Raw genomic sequence first — 19,146 nt, forward strand, 5'->3', positions numbered from 1 at the left:
TGCCTCTATATTAGCAGTCTGATCTGTCCTTGTTGGATTAATTTTCCATAATGGAAAAAACAAGTAACTGTTTCAATAGTGTGACTTGAGTCTGGCCACATGAGGAGTCCCGATCTGTATCATGCTTTGCATCTGATCAGACAAATGTCCAGTGCAGGATGGTTCCAATATGACACAGATCTCCAAACTTCTTGGATCATGCAACTCAAGTAAAAAAAAATTTAAGCACAATCTCTCAATATATTCATGTTTATTTACAAACAAGTTATATAGATGTATTACTATAATAACATATTATGTATATTATCAAACCTACAAGAAATAGGAATTAAAAAGGATGAGATAAAGATGAAAGAAACACTACTTTAAAAACTCCTATTTTTATTTAATTTGTTAATGGTACAAAAACATATTCTTCCTGCATTCCCCTGTATTGTCTTTCACACACCTTGAGGTAAAAACAGACAAAAGGTCTTGGACACCTTGAGGTCCAAACCAGACACCCTGTTTTGGAGACAACTAACAAAGACATCTCATTAGGTAATGCCAGCAATGCCTGCAGGCTCCTTAGACCTCTGTTGTTCCTGTAAAATCCATTTCTGTGCTAAAGCTTCCTCCAAATGGCAGTGTTTGCATTTGTTTTCCTAATTTATTAAACCAGAGATCTTCTCTGCACTGGTAGTAGTGCCCCATGCTAAACAGATCAGGCAAGAATCCTTCCTGACTGGTGCAAATGTCTGAGACTAGGAAAAGGCTGTCCTCTTTGAGGTCTAGCTGGGATGTTGAAGAAATTATTATCTCAGCTTTTCATTTGTTCCTTAGCAGATCAGTCTTTAAGGTCCCTTCCAACCTAGTCATGCTGAGTCACCATTTAACATGAGCTCCTCTAAGGAAACATCATATATTAAGCAGTAGAAGACAGAAGTAAAATAGATTGGAGTAGTAATATACACAGCAGCTTTCATAAAATTAGTAAAAATGAAAAAAAAATCCGTATGTCCAGCACAGCTTTGTCTACACAAACAAGAAATACAAGAATCTGAAAGCATCAGAGGTGAAAAGATTCAGAAGTGAGAAGTAAGCTGGGGCTTTCCAAGAAGTAGAAGTCAGAAATCCTTGATGATTAAAACCAGTATATATTCAGAGTTCTTAATATCGAGTCAAAAGCTCAATGTTAGTTTTATCTGTATAAATCTTGACAAAAATTAGAAGTACCTGGTAAAAATAGCGGTGCTAATAATAATTTCCCATAATTAATGCAGTTCTGAATTAGTAATACTTAGTAATGTTTTACTTGCAGATATGTCCCTCTTTCTTTCTCTGGGCTAGAGTCTCTGCTTCAGCACCCATGCCTAGCACTCCTCATCCCTCTTGAGTCTTAGTCACTCAATTTAAGTTACATTCCTGTTTTCCTGTATTAGCTGTTCTCCTGTTAGTAATCTTCAAGGTGAAACTTCAGTTCTGAATATTAATATTTTTCTCGGCCATTATCTACATAAGCTAAATGATATAGTATAGTTACTTATGCATTCTTTGTGTTTTGCTTGTATTTCACTCCTCTTTAGTGGGGCACTGGAACAGGCTCAGACATTGCTGCTGAAACATGAAATTGATGCCAGTCATTTATACTTATGCCAGATCTACCAAAACATCTCTGGTCTTTTTGGATTAGTGAGACTTTTAGTGGGCAGGGCAGGCTGAACCTATAGAGGGGATCTTGTCTGCTTAAAAGGTCTTGTCTTCTTCAGAACTGTAATTCTTCAATTTTAATAATACAGTTTTATGGCTTTAAAGAACTCAAACAAACTCTTTATGGTGTCAATGGTTGCATTTGAAGTTACTCTTGTGGAAGCTGTCAAAAGAAGTATCCTGCTGAGGAAGGTTAGTGTTATTAACCTGATGATCTTTTTGCTTCAGAAAGGTCAACAGCTCTTGCTTTTCACTCCATAAATTACTTAGAAAATTTTTGGATTCAAAAAGTGTACATAAAAGCATGAGATGCTTTCATGATTGGTGTCAATCTGTAATATGCAATACTATGGAGGAAATACTTCATTTTCAAGCATTAATTTGAATCAAATTATTTTTCCCTAAACAGACATTGGAAAAAAAGTAGGAAAAATATACATTTTGATTTATTTTAAGTGATAGTTCTTGAAATCTGTCATTATGGGAAAACATTTCATGGATGCATGTATAAAAACTGAAATAACCACCAATGCATCTGACAGCACAGCACTAAAACTTTTTAAAAAACACATTGTGCTAACAAATATAGTACAATGTGTCTTGGCAATTGAATCTAATTTTTATATTTTATAGGCTACAGCACACTTCATAAACAGTTCATAAACCAATACCACAACAGATGCCAATTCTGCCTCAGTGAAAGCAAAAAGCAGAAATGTTGCCAGTTCTGTTTAGTGTGAGATAGATGGCAGTGGGCACAGGCACAGAGACCAATTAGTAGAAAATTATCTGCTTTGCATCCTACACAGTGCTTCAAGGCCGATTCTCTGCCATAAGGCTGTGTTAGAGAGAGTGAAACTGGATATTTATCTTGTCATATTCTATTGCTTTAAGCAGAATGCAATAGTTAGGCTTGTAGAGAACCAGGCCCTGGAAGTGTTTATTAATTCTAGTTAATTGAAGTTGCCTACATCAGCACATGTTTTACTTTTAATGTTATGGTTGCTTCCAAGACAGATGATCTGTCACACCCACAAACTTCACTGACACACGGAACAATCCAAACAAGAAAGAGCAAAGCTAATGAAAGGAAATAGAATTATTTGTGGAGCTGTTTCTTACCATGGGAAATAAACCCATATATTTCAGGTTCATTCCTCTGTTCCTACCCACTTCAGGGATTAATTTTGCTTTGTGGGGAGAGGCTATTTAGAGCCTAAAATCAACACTGTAATGTCTATTCAACCGTATGCAATCATTTAATCTGAGAAATTCTTCTGTGCCCCTGCCTCCACTTCCAATTTCCATTCATAAACTGTTCAACAGCACAGTGAATCATTCAGTTCTCCCTCTGTGGGAGAGAAGAAAGAGATATCCCCTGATCAGTGACAACAGAAAACCAAAATCATATCCAAAGGAACCACAAGGTGCAACATACTCTGTTTCAGAAAAGATATGTACCAGGAGCATTTCTAGAGTAGTAGCAAAGATTTAGATGAACACATTTAGATGAATCATTCTCCAAGAGATACAGCTATGTTTTATACTAAAAAAAGGTCTTCTTCTTTGGTGTGTTTCAGAAAGGAAGGAAGATAGAAGGAAAGGAAATGGAATTGTACTGGGGGTATTGTTTTATTTTATGTAAACACCATGTAACATTTTGCATGCATTTCTGCAATGACCACTAAGGTCAAGAAAATGGTGCATTTCAGGAAAAGCAGGAGAAGTACCCAGATAGGACTGTGTGTAGTTGGGAGAATTATATCCTCTTCCAAGAAAGGAAGAATGATCTGTATTCTGGCATGAATACAAAACCTAGTATCTGCTGTTTATAGCCTATTTGAATTATGTTTATGAATAGATCTCTTACATGTAAGTAACAAGCACTCCCTCTAGTGAACTTCTGTGGGATTTGGTGTTTTAATATGGAAGGTACAGAACAGAGTGAATAAGCAGAAGTGACATCTTCCATAAGACTCTCTGTTGAAGTCAGAAAAAAGGTAAAAGCTTTCAGACATGACAGATGGTTTGTAAGGTCAACAGCACAATGCATTTGACAGAGTTGGGGAAAAGCAATGTCTTACAGTAAAAACCAGATTTACATGCACAGTTGCACTCAGATACTGTCCCTTACAGATGTTTACTTTGCTGGCTCATCCTTCTGCCCCGTTGGTGTCATATCCTTTACTGACCTTCACTTCAGACTCTGAAAACCAAAGGGAGACATTTCATTTATTCATTTAAGTATCTCACTGAAAAAATGAAAATGAGATTAACACATCTGCGCAACGTAACGGACTGCATCTCAACAGAGACAGTTTATGCTTTCTATACTGCAGTACTGATGCTTGATTACCTCTTTTAAAAGTGTGTACATTATCAATACTTCCTCTTGCCCATTTAAATATAATGTTTGTAGTAGGTATTTTGAGTATATCAGAAAAATAGTCCATGATAGCTTTTAAAGTTGTGGCTGATGTCCTGTCATAAGTAACATCAATGCTGGTATTTTGTAACTTTGCAGAGCATTGTTCCAGTCTTTGAGTTTAAAATACAGAATAATGATTTCTGGCACAGTCTTGAGCAGTGGGGCTATCATTATGCACAGGATTCAAAATCATTGCCATATGCAGGGCGTGCCTGTGCTGCTGCTTGAAACTCCCTGGAATATATCTGGCTTAGCTTTGTGTGCTTCCCAAGGGCAGGTTTGCAGGAGAAGGTGTGACATACAAGGCAGGGGCTCTCAGACTACAAAGCACACACTGTTTCAAATGTTGTCAGTAGCAGTAGTTCTTTATTCTGTGTTTATACTGCTACTTAACCATAACAGAAGCAGAGTAGGGCCAGCAGTTACCAACACCTGTGGTATGAAATAGCACCTCTGCACAACAGCTGCGGTCTTGCTGCAGCTGCTGGATTGAGCTCCTGCACTGAGGTCAGTGGTGCTTCAAAGCCACTGTTTACATCCAGCCTGCTGCTGAAGGCTTCTGCAGTCACAGTTTCTCAAATGGTGGAATTCTATCCAAGGCTGGACCTGGAGCCAGTTTTAAAGTGGTGGAGCGGGGGCAGGTGAGCACAGTCAGCCCTGCTCTGCCTTCCTGGGTCAGGGTGGCCTTGGCTGTGCCCTGGTGTCCTGGGCTGACAGAGGGAACGCATTTCCTACGGAGTGTATGTCCCACGGAGTGCATGTCCTGTAAGGAGCAGCTGAGGAGCTGGGGTTGTTAACCTGGAGAAAAAGGAAGCTCTTTATCACTCCCTGGAACCACCTGAAAGGAGGCTGTAGCCAGGTGGGATCAGCCTCCTCTCCCAGGCAACCAGTGACAGGACAAGAGGAAATGGGCTAAAGCTGTGCCAGGAAAGGTTTAGGTTGGATATTAGGAGGAATTTCTTCACATAAAGGATGAGTAGATATTGGGATGGGCTGCCCAGGGAGGTGGCGCAGTCACCGTCCCTGGAGGTGATTTAAGGAAAGGCTGGAGGCGGCCCTCAGCGCCATGGGCTATGGACACGGCGGCGTTCAGCCAGAGGTTGGACTCGATGACTCAGAGGTGCTCTTCCCACCGAGCGGATTCTGTGCAAGGGGGATCAGTGCCATGCAGCGAGCTCCAGCTGTCCCCAGACGCCAGGTGTGTGCTCAGCACAGCTCAGCACAGCACAGCACACCACAGCACAGCACACCACACACAGCACAGCACAGCACGGCACAGCGCACGGAGGGTCCCTGCGCGGGCCGGGAACGCGGGCCGTGCTTCCCGGGAGAGCCCGGTCCCCGTGTCCCTGGACCGCGCGTCCCGCCCCGCCGCCAGGAGGCGCCGTCCCGCCGCAGCGAGGCGCTCCCGCAGGCCGCGGCCTCGCGGCAGGCGGAAGCGGAAGCGGCGGCGGCGCATGCGGGGTGGTGCGTCCCGGCGGCTGCGGGTGAGGCGGGCTGGGGGGCCGTCCCGTCCGGGCAGCGGGAGCGAGGGACGCGGGGCCGGGCTCTGCCTGCCGGGGGGCTCTGCCTGCCGGGGGACGCGGGGCCGGGTTCTGCCTGCCGGGGGGCGCGCAGGAGCCGGCGGCGGGGGTTGCGGGTGGACGCTGGCATCGGCGAGGGGCGCTTTTCCCGCTGGTGTCTCCCCGCGGTGTCTCCCCGCCGCCCGGGCTCCGCCCGCCTGGGGCAGCTGCCGGCGGTGGCCGCTGGCTCCGGTGTGAGTCGCGGTGTTACCCAGCCTTGTCCCGCGGAGCCTGCTCGGCGCTGCCGGCAGGGAGGGGCGGTGGGGCTTCGGGCTTTTAAATAAAAGGGGCGCTTTTCTCTCGTTGCAGACACTTTCCAGGTCTTCCTTCCGGAGAACGTGAGATCCGCCTCGGCGCCAGCCTGCTGGGGTTCAATGGTTGTTAAGTAGATTTGGGAGCGGTGTGACATCGCGCCGCCAGTCCCTTCCCTCCTGAGAAAGGGTAGCTGCTTTCTGAGCAATCACATACCAACCTCATGTATTCCTAAGACTGTCATCAGCTTCTAGTTTTCTATTCAGAGGCCTTACAGAGTTTTAATTACTTATAGGTTCTAGTGGTTGTAAAGTAATTTAAGATGTTTGTACTACTCGGTTGTAATTACCTAATTCACTCTTGTGTTAAGAGACATCGTTTAAACTTGGGAATGGTTAAATCACCAAAGAATTAAATTATTTATGGATAAGGGCTATTTTATTTGATTACTGTTGGCCTGCAACTTAAACTTGCATCTTTTATTTTTTTATCCTATGCTTTTTCTTTGTTATGGCTGCTGCAACAATAGTTCATGATACATCAGAAGCTGTAGAGCTCTGTGCTCCCTGTGGGTTATACCTTAAACCCATTACAAAAATGACCATCAGTGTGGCACTTCCTCAGCTGAAGCAACCGGGAAAATCCATTTCGAACTGGGAAGTGATGGAAAGATTGAAGGGGATGGTGCAAACTCATCAGTTTTCCACTCTTCGGATTTCTAAAAGCACAATGGATTTCATTAGGTTTGAAGGAGAGGTCGAGAACAAAAGTTTGGTTAAATCTTTCCTGGCGTGCCTTGATGGCAAAACAATAAAGCTGAGCGGCTTCTCTGACATTTTGAAAGTGCGTGCTGCGGAATACAAGATTGACTTTCCTACCAGACATGACTGGGACTCGTTTTTCCGTGATGCAAAAGATATGAACGAAACCTTACCTGGGGAAAGGCCAGACACTATTCACCTGGAGGGTTTGCCTTGTAAGTGGTTTGCAGCAAAGGAGACTGGCTCGGAAAAGCCAAGTGAAGAAGTCCTTATAAAAGTTTTCCAGAAATTTGGAGAAATCCGTAATGTGGACATACCCATGCTGGACCCTTACAGAGAAGAGATGACTGGCAGGAATTTTCACACATTCAGCTTTGGAGGCCATTTAAACTTTGAAGCCTATGTTCAGTACCGGGAGTATGCAGGATTCATCGAGGCCATGAATGCCCTGCGAGGGATGAAGCTGATGTACAAGGGCGATGATGGCAAAGCTGTGGCTTGCAATATAAAGGTGAGCATATAAAATATAAAAGACTGCAGCCTTTTGCGTGGGAGCCCCCATGAAGGTCTGAGTACAACTAAATGTTATTTCCATAGTGCTTGAAACCTTTATCTTTATATCACAGTGATGGCAACAGGTGACATTGACAGCATTAATGTAGCTTTGTGGGACAGACATAATACAATTTTCAAAGGAAAGTGTTGGTAGAAAAATGTCTTGTTAGACTGTGTAACTAAAGTGAGTGGGGTTTTGCTTTTTTCCTAAACAAGACGGTTCTAGAACTGCTTATGGAAGGATCAGGTTTATGAACACGATTTTCTAAATTGCTTTAGAAAATAATATGTGTTTATCAATCTCCATTTCAGTTAAAATTCCAGTTCTGAGCAAGTTCAGACAAATTTCACCAGAAGATTGACTGTAAAGTGCATAATTCTTTCATGTGTTCAGTGCAGAGAGACATTTTGGGGGAGAATTTCTCAGTGTCTGTGTTTGGTCCCTGCATTGATAGCTAGGTCTACCAGTCGAAGGTCAGAACTAAAAGGCTTAGTAGCATGTGGCCTGTCTGGTCTGGGAAATACACAGTTAATCGTCAGTGTACCTGATATACAGGAAGGCCCCACAAAAATTTAAATGGTAATTTTCATTTGTAGCACAGCTTCCTGTGAATTTCCTATGCTTATTTCATAATGTTTGCATATGGAGTTTTCCAGAAGTAATCTTCTGTAACCTCATTGTCTTAGAAATTACAGCTGTGACAGGAGGGAACAAGGCAGTCTGTTCAGATGTAGTGTTTCTGAAAGCACGGCCTCAAGAAAACTTACTCTGTTTGGGGGTGGACTGTGCATTTACATAGTGGTTAAGTGAAATGTTTGTGGATGTATTTTGGTATGCTCATTAGTCATTCATCAGCCCAGGAAGTGTATTTCAGAAAAAAAACCTTGAGTATTACTTTGTGCAGTGTGGGAATGCACAGATATTTTTCAAATTGTAGTTTAGTCAGTGTAAGTAAAATACTGCAATCTTTTATCTTGTTATCAAAGCTTGTCAGTTGTGGGATAGAAACTGTGCCTCGACCTGGTGAAACTCAACCTGTCATTTAGGTGCAGTGGATCAGGGTTCCCAAATTTAGTATGGCTGTGCAAGAAGAGTCAGGCCTTCCTGGCAGCTGCCCTGTCAGGACAGCAGCTCTCTGTTACACAAGGTCACCACACCTTGTCTGTTTGTACCTATTTGTCCTCTCAGTCTGTTAGTGAAACATCATTTTGCATAAAGCCTGAGTAGATTAAACTGCAGAGGCTGTGCTCCTTGTTCTCTGCCCCATGGTTCAATGACCACGGGTCTGTGGAAGTGTGTTATAGATCCCTGCCTGCACTCAGAATTGGAAATTAGGATACCAGGGCTGTCATGTCTGGTGGTGTCCTGTTCCAGCATGCAGCTGGACATGACCAAGGTGTGTTCATATATCCTGGAAGCTGAGCGCCTTTGGAGTCTCATTTTTCAGATGTGTGTGTCTTTCTTTTCTTTCTGTTCCTATGACTTGGGATCTTCTGCCAGTGTACCTCAATTTAAGAATCTTGGTTTTAGAACTGCTGGGGGGGGCTTGAACCAGGTGCTGAATGCTGTAGAACTATGTCTTCTGCTTAATTGAAGGATCACAGTTTTAGGTAGAAAGGAAGGCCTTTATTTAAACCTATTTCTTCATAGTGCTGTACAGTCCCAAACAGCCTGCATTAATTAAGAGTTCTTTATATGCCCATTCTGACACATTGAAAACATTGGACAGACAGAGCCTCAGCCACACTGGGGTTTATTTTTGTGAGACATAGAAGTGGTATCTGATTTTGCTACACGTGTAGTACCCAACTACCTGATTAGAATAGATGGTGCTTTCTCTGGGCACATAGAGAAGTTCCCTTTGTTTTGAAGAAGGTTTTACACATCTGATTGTACTTACACCAAGGTCTAAGTTAAAATTATCAGGTTGCAGTTTTTGGTTTTTTTTCTGTTTTCCTAAAACTGTTTTCAATTGTATCCTGTAAAGGTTTCTTTTGACTCAACAAAACACCTCAGTGATGCGTCAATTAAGAAGCGTCAACTTGAAAGGCAAAAGCTTCAAGAGCTTGAAAAGCAGAGAGAAGAACAAAAACGTAAAGAGAAAGAAGCTGAGGAAAAACAAAAAGAAGAAGAAAGGTATTTACCACTTATTTTCCAGTTATAGTTTTAACAATCAGGCATAAGAAAACTGCTCCTTCATATCACCATCAAAAGATAGAAAATAAAAAACCACAAGTTGTCTCTAGCTAAAATGAAGCACTAAAAGCTGAGTGTGGTTTAGTTTACCACCTATGCTTATGTTCAGTTCAAAATATTAAACCTGCAAAATACTCAATTTCCTAAAAGTTTTGCCTTTAGACACCTAGTTTCAGAGACCCTTGGCCTTCAGCAGAAGTTACCTAATCACAGAAAGAGAACCCACCACCACTGCACACATTCGTTGGCTTGGTATTCTTGTGGCTGTGATAATTCTCTACCCAGCTGCCTCATGCATTATTATTGTCTCTGGTCAAAGTTTAAATAAATTCTTTGCTGGAGCAATTTTTTTTCTTTGAATTCTGACTTGTTAAAAATAGATAGAATATGACTTTTTGCTGTCACAAGTAAAGGTTAAAATGTTCAGCTTTCTACTTTTCTTCATCAACATGACTTATTTAGAAACAAATTTACTTGAAGCATAAAATGTATTATACATACAGTACGAGTTTGAAATTGTGCTTTGCCTAGATAAGGCAAAAATATTTATCTCTTTTTAGGAAGCAGAGAGAGCTTGAAGAATATGAGAGAGAGAGAAAAAGAGAAGAGAAGTTACGTAAGAGAGAACAGAAACAGAAAGATCGTGAAGTTCGACGGAACAAAAAGCAACTTGAAAAGCTTCAAGCTGAAGAACAGAGAAAACTTCAAGAGAAGATAAAGCTAGAAGAAAGGAAGCTCCTGTTAGCTCAGAGAAATCTTCAGTCCATTAGACTAATTGCAGAATTGCTAAGCAGAGCAAAGGTAATTTCAATATTTATTTCAGAAGCTAATGAAGAACCCAACAGAACAAAGTCCTTTGCTGGCTTGAGAGGAGGTGGGGAGCACTGTTCATTAAACACAAGGTTTGCTACCTCTGCAGCTGCTATTCCTTAGACCAAAATTTCAAAAAAGCACAATGAAACAGTATTTCTCTGTTGGTAAGATATGCACTTGTAGGTAAATGAAAAGTGAGCTTGAACCTATAGTCCTGAATAGCATTTTTTATCTGTAAATTAATTGTCAGGTTTTCTTAAGTCCAGTAGAAGAATGTGTGGGCATGATGAAGTGAGCTAACCACAAAGAATAAGTTGCCAGATTCCTTTTCTAATTCTCATTTACATGCTGTTTCCCATCTGCCTTGCAGCAATTCTGTTCGCTGTTCTTTGCAGTTTCAGAGATTGAACTTCCATTAGTCAGTGTTTGAAATGCACAGAATGTTTCTTCTGTAGGAAAAGTACTGTCTGCAAAGGTTTCAAATGTTAGATCCTGTCTCTCTAATAACAGTATTGTTATTTTTTTTCACTGAAACAATGAAGCTTAAGACTTGAATAAAACCATATTAGGGTGTATTGAATGTGAAATGTTTTCTGTAGAAATGAAAAGCTGTGGGGAAAAGCACAGGTTTTTTCCTTGATGCCAGTGCACTTCAGGAGTGTTTTTGAACTTACAGATCAGTTACATACTAGAAGAAGGGAGAAATGCCTTTTGCAGGCTTTTTAACTTTGTAGCTGTGGAATAGAAAGGTTGTCTGATGAAACAGAGAGTGGGTTTCTTTCATTTAAAGAATTCTGAGGTCTATACTAAGCCACTTGACTAGGTCAGAATAGAACAAGGTTTGAACCTTTTCCAGTATTGTGAATTTTTAGTGGTTGACAGCATGACAATCAGTTTCTACATAATAATTGTCCATTTAATTATTTGCTGGTTTTGTGGACTTACTGTAAAGTTATCTATGAGCCACAGAGGGCAATCATCTAAAAGAAGTAATTTTCAATAAAATTTCAAACGTTTTCAATTTGACTGAATTTTGAAATTTTAAATTTGACTGTAACCTTCAAGTTTTGATCCTGATGAATGTATTTCAATAGTGCAGATTTTACATGTTATTACTTTTGTTATATTGGGAGCCATGAAGACAGAACTTTATCAAGAACTGTGGACAAATACTGTTTCAACTTACAGCAGTTTTGGATTAATGGGTTTTGTTGGTTGATTGGTTTTGATTTTTTGTCTCCTTTATAAAGGAAATACCATTTTATTTTGGGATGGTTAAGTTCTGTTGGTTAGATTTTATTTTCTTGCCACATTGCTGCCTTTGTTTTATGTTGTAACTTGGAAACAGGAGGAGATATTTTTTGTTTACTCTTCCCTTTGACTGTCTTTCAGGCAGTAAAGCTTTTGGAGCAAGAACAGAATGAAGAAAAGATTTGTCTTCAGCAGCTAGAGGAGAGACGGAGGCTCCAGGAGGCTGAGCTTAAACGTGTGGAAGAGGAAAAAGAGAGAGCACTGGGGTTGCAGAGAAAAGAAAAGGAACTGAGGGAGAAACTACTGAACAATCTTCTGAGCAAGAAAATGGATGCAGTTAATCAAAACAAAGAAGAAACTGAAGCATCTCAGACTGACATGCTGAAAAGCCCTAGTGCTGTTCCCCACACTGTGTCATCCAGCTGCATCACTTCTACCTCAGGACAGGCTGTTACAGCCAAACTGGCTCCTGGCTCTCAAATAGAAGTAGCATCCCCTGAAAGTGTAAACACTCAATGCAAGTATTTAAATGGCAACATTCATGACAAAGTTCATGTCAAAGAAGGTCAGAATCTTCATACTACAAACTCTGAGAGGTGTTCTGACAAAAGAGGTTCAGGGGTACTTTCATGTGTTCCTGCTGATAACCAGGACCAGAAGAGCCTCTCTAACTATGACCAGAACACTTGCAAGAAGGACTTGCTCTGTGAGCAGGACAAACGTGGAACAGAGCCAAGGAGAAGAAAGAGCCATTCATGTAGCAGCATAAACAGTGATGAGAGTAAGGGTAGACGGGAGAGCAGCAGACACAGAAGAGATGTGAGTTCCCGGGATGAAAAGCATAGGAAGGACAGGCGGTATTACAGACACTCCAGCAGAAGTTACAGCCCTCGCCGGAGCCGCAGTCCTCGGCGAAGGAGCGCGAGCCCCAGACGTTCCCGCTACAGAAGAACGCGCAGTAGGGAACGCAGGCGGGACAGAAGGGAAAGGAGTCGTAGTCGCAGGAGTGTGAGCAGGAGACGAAGGCACCGGAGATGATCACTGAGTAAAGCAAAGGAGTACTTAGAGTGGGTAGTGGAGGCCTTGGCTCCTTTGAAAGGGGCTCTGGTAGGACACAAGGGCCACAGAATTGGACACCAGACCTCATCGGTGTGACTGCTATGGAAGACACAATTGTTTCAACCAATTCTTAGCTTGCATCTAGTCCTCGAAATCAAGAAAAGAGATGCCTGATTTTTTTGACCTTCTTTCCTTTGTTGTCTCTTTCTAAGTTTCTACCATAATGTAGGTATAATCACTTGTGCTTGTGCTGAAGTTCTTCCTAAAGTGCTAAAAGCCAACCTGTTTTCTTCAGTTTCAGTTTTCTAAACCTTAATTTTAGTGTATTTAGTTTTTATCACCTAATTTGGCTTAAGAAATACCAGGGTGCCAGTTATAGGAACTTCAGAGGTGACAAGCTATTACATACAGATTTGATTTAAAGTGTTTCCTGGTGCGTTCAATGAAATCATGTTTAACAAAGTAGAGTTTTTATTGATTGAGATGGATAGAAGGACTTCCATATTTTTTCTTAAGACTGACGATAAAGTTATGCAGGATACCTTTTAAACTGCTTGGATTCCTTCATATGTCTGTATGATGCCAAGCTTTGTGGCCCAAATTATTCTGGCGTGTAATGCCTTTGTATAATACTTTCTGTGTAAGAGAGGCACATCTGGTGTATGAAGTAACAAGCAGTGGTAAAATGGTTGAAAGTTGTTCTGATATTTTGTTGACATATTTGGCTTTGTAATTATTTCAGATGGCATAGGACTACTTGAAACATTTTTTCAGGTACATAAAGAGCTAGACATGGTCTTGAAAAAGGGGCCTTCTTGCTAAATTATTTTTACTTGTGTTGTTGAAAAGTAAGGCTGCAGTGTCTCTTGTTAAATCCATTTAAAAATACTTTTGCTTTTAAAATGCAGCTCAGGAATATTAAAAGCTATAATGTTACAGTGAAAGAGTTTATTTTGCATTTTTATGGTAAAATTAAAAAGAAAACTGTTTCCAGTGAACTGAAGTTGCTGTTTTCATGTGTCAGTATATTAAAATCTGCAGAAGTGTTGTGTTAAGAACCTGTTTGTTGAAAACATCACTCAGCACATTTGAATAATAGAGTTCAGCTTCTCTTTTGATGGTCCTGTTATCTTGCAGCTGTGTCAACTCTTAATTCAGCAGGATGTGTGCTCTTTAACTACAGCCTTCAAATGCCATTTTCCTCACATTGATGCATGAAATCACAGTGTATCCATTTCCTGGAGGGTCTGAGAAGCACCTTAGTGCTGCAGCTCAGCTGGATCCTTGGCTGACTGAGTTTGTCTGCTTTACTTTCAGAATCCATGTGGGTTTGTTTCTTACTAGACCATGCTGTTGAAATCTTTGTAGTTACTAGCTGTGGGCAGAAAAGGTAAGACATTGACAATACTAAATTGTGAGGAGCTGTTGTGTCCCTCGAAGGCAGAGAGGCATAGACACATCAGAGGGCTGGGCAATCACCAGCCATACAAAGGGCAAGTGCTGGATTCCGCACCTGGAATGGGGCAGCTCTGGAAATACACCCAGACTGGGGAACAAGACACTGGAGAGCAGCCCTGCAGAAAGGGACCTGGGTGTTGTGATGGATGGCAGGCTGAGCGTGGGTTTCAGTGTAGCCAGGAGGGCCAGCTGTGTCCTGAGGCACATCACTTACTGTGTTGCCATCTGGTCAAGGGAGAGTATTTTTTCTTCTGTGTCATTCCAAAATCTTCCCTTGTGAAGTCAAGAACTCACCCAGCTTCTTGCCTTGTGTCAGGCAGCCATACCTGTCAGTTTAAGCGTAGTTTAAAATCAGGCTTTGTTGCTGGGGAAGGCTCAGGTTCACTCTTAACTGGTAGGTTGTTTCCTTCACTAGTGGAAAAATTTCCCCATTTAGCATGTTTGGTGTGGCATAAATACAGGGCATAAATCCTGTTAAACCATGGATTGGGCACCTTCATGCTACAGCCCTGTGTTCATGCCTGCTGGAAAGTCTAGGCAGCTGGGAAAGAGACATCTGAGCCCGGTTTCATGTACTAAGTCCCAAGAAATGCCCAGCATTTATTGCAGTGTTCTGCTGTCATTCTTGATCATTCTTAACTCACATCATGAAGCAGGAGAAAAGGTTTCTTGGTTGTGAGAATGCACCTCAGTTATTGCGCTTGACTCCAGGAGAGATTTTACATCTGACACCACAATGTCTCCTTTATGTCCTTGCCAGAAGGGTAGGATCAAGTGGGAACCCTATTTGCTCTTGAGAATGCGTAGGGCTTTAAAGTGTACTGATCATCTAGTGTAACAAGGGAGTGTGTGACCTCTTCGTGTTGGAGGTGTGAACCCTGCTAATCACAGACTGCTTTCAGCAAGGTCTGAGCTGAAGAGGGTAGGAAGTTTGTGGTCCAAAGCTCTTGGGCTCCCTTTTCTGGGCAGGAGCTGGTGCATGTGTTCTTTGCATGTGCTGCTGCCTCGTCATAGCTGTTGGCAGTGGCAACCAGGAATGGTTTTTCTGCTACCCTTGTGAAGCAAAGAAGAACAGCAGTCTCAAAGGGGTAAGAAATCTAAGTTCCTGTTGCTGTGAACAGTGTTACTGCATAGTCCTGTTTTATCCTTAAGGTATGTCTCCTCTTTTATCTGTCTGAAGACTGATGAGCCCCTGCATGTACCAGCCTTTTGACCTGCAATTTTCTTTTTATCTTGTGGCCTCAGCCTGCACTAGGTGGCTTGGGAAGCAGCTTAGTCAAACGACAGCTTTGCTACAACAGCAAGGCCAAAGCCCTTCAATATGATTATTGTGATATTTTCCATCTGATTACTGCCCACTGTGGTAAAGGAATTTTGCTAATGTGTGAGTCAAATTGCCAGCAGTAATTTATATAAGTAAAAATTATTACCAAAGCTGTAACCATATCCAAATCCTGTTTCTAATTGTCTCTACTTTTGTAGAGTAATCTATTCAGTGTTTTAAAATAAAGACATAGGCATAATTAGGTATGTGTATAAGAATATGTTATGTTACCTGGAAGCATCGTCTTTAAAGCTGACAGAGAAAAGGGGAATTTTTTCAGTTGCTCCCAAAATTGTGAACACAAGGTTCTATCAGTGCCACAAGGCTATAAAGACAAACTAGTGAGAGTTGATTGGTGATCAGGACTACCTGGATTTCGCACCAACGTCAGCTTTAGGACAATTCTTGTATAGGATCTTATAACAGACTATTGTGGCTGCTCATGTTTGATGGCAGAGTTAGAGATTTTACATTCTATATAAGATGGCAATTAAACCAACTAGTTTGGCAAATATCTTAATGTATAAATGTGTGGGCAAAATTGGCTACTGATCTCTTGTATTACTATACAGATCAAATTTGTGTTTATTATGCATTGCCTGTGTCTTGTTCTGGTATCCTGCTTCTGAAGTGTGGTTATTCTGGATACAACACCCATTTCAGTAAACTTACATTGCATTCTGTTGGTCTGGCCTTTCCCAAGTCTAATGAGTATATTATTTGCAGAAAGTATCTTTTGCTGCTTCGCAGTAAATTTGCAGTTGTCTCTAGTGTTTGTATAAAGCAGCAATCTAGTTGCCATTGATTCTTCAGAACTGGGTTGATGCTTCAGAACTGGGTGCACAGAATGAATCATGTGTCCTATATTGATCTAATACTGGGCTCTTGAGGCTTGTTTGAAGTGATGTGCACCGCCATCCTTTCTTCTTTAGTGGCCGCACAGAAAATGAATTTGGTCTGTACCGTCTCACATGCTGCACCCGAATCTCCTGCAGCCTGACAGAAAAAAAAGAATTCATAGGTTAGCTCAGGCTAATGTTTATGTTATGAAATTTTTGAAGGGCTAAGGCTGGTTGGAATTGCTCTCTAATTGATAACTAATCTAACTGCATGTGCATTGTGGCACCTGCCAGGTAAGCTCTACCTGCTCTGCATGGGATGTTCAGGTGTGCTGTCCATGATATTGGACTATTTGTAGGACAATATGAGGGGATGTCATTCCCAGGCACTGCCAGCAAAGTGTCTGAAGAATTGATCACCTTCACATTAGATTTCCCCTGCAGTTCTGCATATGATCCCAGACATGTCAACACTCTGAAGAATTGCCTAGTAGTATCTGTTACTTTCTACTTTCCATGTAAAAGGGAAGGGCAGGAAAAATCTTTTCTGTTCATTGCACATGTCTTGCTGCTGGGATTTATAGCATCTGGCAACTCGGCTCCATGCAGGTGTTCACACACCCCTAGTGGGATGGGATAGAGAATTGTGAGGGTAAAAGTTAAAAAAACTCATGGATTGAGATAAACACAATATAAAGGTAAAGCCAAAGCTGCATGCACAAGCAAGGCAAAACGAAGAATTTATTCACCACCTCCCCTGGGCAGGAAGACGTTCCTGCCATCTCCAACAAAGCCAAGCCTCTAAAATGGCCTATTCAAAGGCAGTTGTATATCCATGGTTTTCCTTTGTGTTTTTGGGACAGAACACAAGCAAATTCTGAAATCAGAGCCTGCCTCAGCTGCTATCCATCTTGGTTTTCTGTTTGTATCTGTCCCTCTAAGATTTCTGCATCTACCACTTCTAGCTGGTGTAGCTGGCTATCCTCAGGAAGACTATGACTGCTATCTGCTGGGACTTTCCTCTGATAGAAATCTCAATGATTATTTAGTTGAATTTTTTGTTAAGAGATTATCTGCAGTCTACAAGTTAAACTAAGAACAACTCTGCATTGCCTGAGATACACTTTAAAAGATGTTCTCAGAGTTTTTACTGTAAGTGAAGCTAAAGAGAAGGGAGGGTTTGCTTAGAAAATGAGCTGGATATACAGGTTTTTGTGCCCACTCCAAATATTTGCTATTTGTATATGTGATGAAAACAGGAAAAACTAAAATTGATGTGTGTCAAAAGCAATGGAAATAATAGTCATGTTACTAGGAAAATGCATCTATTGTAAAATATGAGAATAATTATAAGCTACAAAGAAGAAAAGGAGCATTTAAAACTTGATATTCTATTTCAAAGAAAAGGTATGATACTGAGTATCTTGGGTTTTTAGGATCGTTAAAAAAAAGACCACAAACTATTACCTTAGGGCCCTTCCAGGGGATATGTTATAAACTGGGCATACTTACAGACTTAGTCATGATAGCAAGGCACAGTTGCTTCCTACTGGCATTATTGAAAATCATTGTAGTCACACTCCTGGGATTTGTAGTATTTGCTTATAAGGAAGGTTTTGTGTGAGAAGATAGTGTCATCTGCTATTTCTCACTGGCAGGCACATTCATTTTACTAAATCTCCTTTGTTCATAGATAATTTCTTACTTTCAAATGTTATGCAAAAATGACATAATTGGTTTTTGTATAGCATTTGATTGTAGTGAGTCATTTAGACAAAGAAAAATGCATCACTGAAATAGAGCTGTGGTGGTAAAAAAGGGCTTTAGCCTGCATGTGGTCTAAGCCCTATGAGAGAAATCTTGATAGGGTTTTCATAGAAAGCAAGCCATTGCAATTTCATCTTCATGAATGCATTTCTAGCTTAAAAGGAGCTTAAACTCTAAGCCTCACTAACAATTTACTTGGAAACAGCTTGTGTATGTGGCTTTTTTCAATCTGGTGTGGGTTATCTGCAAGCCTCCTCCCCTACATCTCACTACTAGTGGTAATCCCATTAGAATGATTATAACTGGTATCCTCAACAGACAGATTTAGTTATAATTGAAAAAGAACTTCAAGTGTATTTAATCAACTGTGTGGTCATTTTATTAGTGGAGACTCATGTACCATATAACTTTGCCTTAAGTGAAGTGCTTTTATGGCCTGGGGCTGAATAGCTGTTTTGTTCCCAGGAGTGGGAAATACTTAAGCTTGCATGAAATTGCACCAGTTTCTCAGAAGCACGTAGAATTGGCCTTTAGAACAGATTTTTTTTAAATTTTCATACAGCTTTCATACAACATAATTTTTTTTGGCTAACAATAGTTATCTTTGGCTGGTGATATGTAATTATGTACAATTTAGTTAGAAAATACAGATTCAGAGAAAGATTATACAGTGGAATCTGAAGCCTGGAGAAAGCTGCCACTGAAATAAATGAGGGTTTGTCACATTTCGCCTTTGGTGTACTACCTAAATAAGGTTTAATTTAACATTGTCTCCTGGGTCACTGAATGTGTGATATAAAATCTGAGTCTTTTCCTTGATGGAAAGGATCTTCCTCACCTGAGTGTTGCTACATCTTCCTCAAGGTGAGATGGGCAAAATGTCAGACAGAGACCGAGAAATGAACAGTGGGGCAGCAAGATTTCAGGAAAGTAATCCAAGGGTTTAATTTTATGAGGTATGTCCTGTGTGAAGTTGAAATCCATGCCCCATCTTGCACTTTGCAGTGATTTCATTGTTCCTTCCCAAGTGCCTTCTGCTGCCCATGATTTGTATCACAGAGAAGGGGAGGAAAACTGTAGTAGTCAGTTGGAAAATGTAAAATAAGTTGTCATCCCTCAGCACCCTGCTCTGTCAAAACATGGCAAAGTACAAGCACCCTGCTGAGGTGCTCCAGGTATTCCTTTCTAATC

At 41.2% G+C, this 19,146-nt stretch overlaps 1 protein-coding gene across 2 annotated transcripts; it reads left to right on the forward strand.

The window, feature by feature from the left end:
- The first annotated feature begins 5,590 nt into the window (after window positions 1–5,590).
- On the forward strand, window positions 5,591–13,491 carry AKAP17A (A-kinase anchoring protein 17A). 2 transcript variants are annotated; one of them, XM_084227088.1, is made up of 6 exons: window positions 5,591–5,604; window positions 5,989–6,120; window positions 6,461–7,203; window positions 9,236–9,384; window positions 10,005–10,245; window positions 11,650–13,491. In XM_084227088.1, exons 3-6 carry the CDS (start codon window positions 6,529–6,531, stop codon window positions 12,544–12,546), a joined length of 1,962 nt encoding a protein of 653 aa, XP_084083214.1. In that variant the 5' UTR covers window positions 5,591–5,604; window positions 5,989–6,120; window positions 6,461–6,528; the 3' UTR covers window positions 12,547–13,491. The 2 variants fall into 2 exon arrangements, with proteins under 2 accessions (XP_084083214.1, XP_084083213.1); XM_084227087.1 differs by having other exon boundaries at window positions 5,989–7,203.
- The last annotated feature ends 5,655 nt before the right edge of the window (window positions 13,492–19,146 follow it).

The sequence above is a fragment of the Fringilla coelebs genome (genome assembly GCF_963513975.1).
Source record: "Fringilla coelebs genome assembly, chromosome: 2".
Lineage (NCBI taxonomy): Eukaryota > Metazoa > Chordata > Aves > Passeriformes > Fringillidae > Fringilla > Fringilla coelebs.

Bases quoted from the DNA above. Each gene is read 5' to 3' on its own strand.
- AKAP17A (XM_084227087.1), top strand. From the start codon at position 6,442: ATGGCTGCTGCAACAATAGTTCATGATACATCAGAAGCTGTAGAGCTC. The intron at 7,204-9,235 runs GTGAGCATATAA...TATCCTGTAAAG, and splicing joins CTGTGGCTTGCAATATAAAG to GTTTCTTTTGACTCAACAAA. The intron at 10,246-11,649 runs GTAATTTCAATA...ACTGTCTTTCAG, and splicing joins AATTGCTAAGCAGAGCAAAG to GCAGTAAAGCTTTTGGAGCA.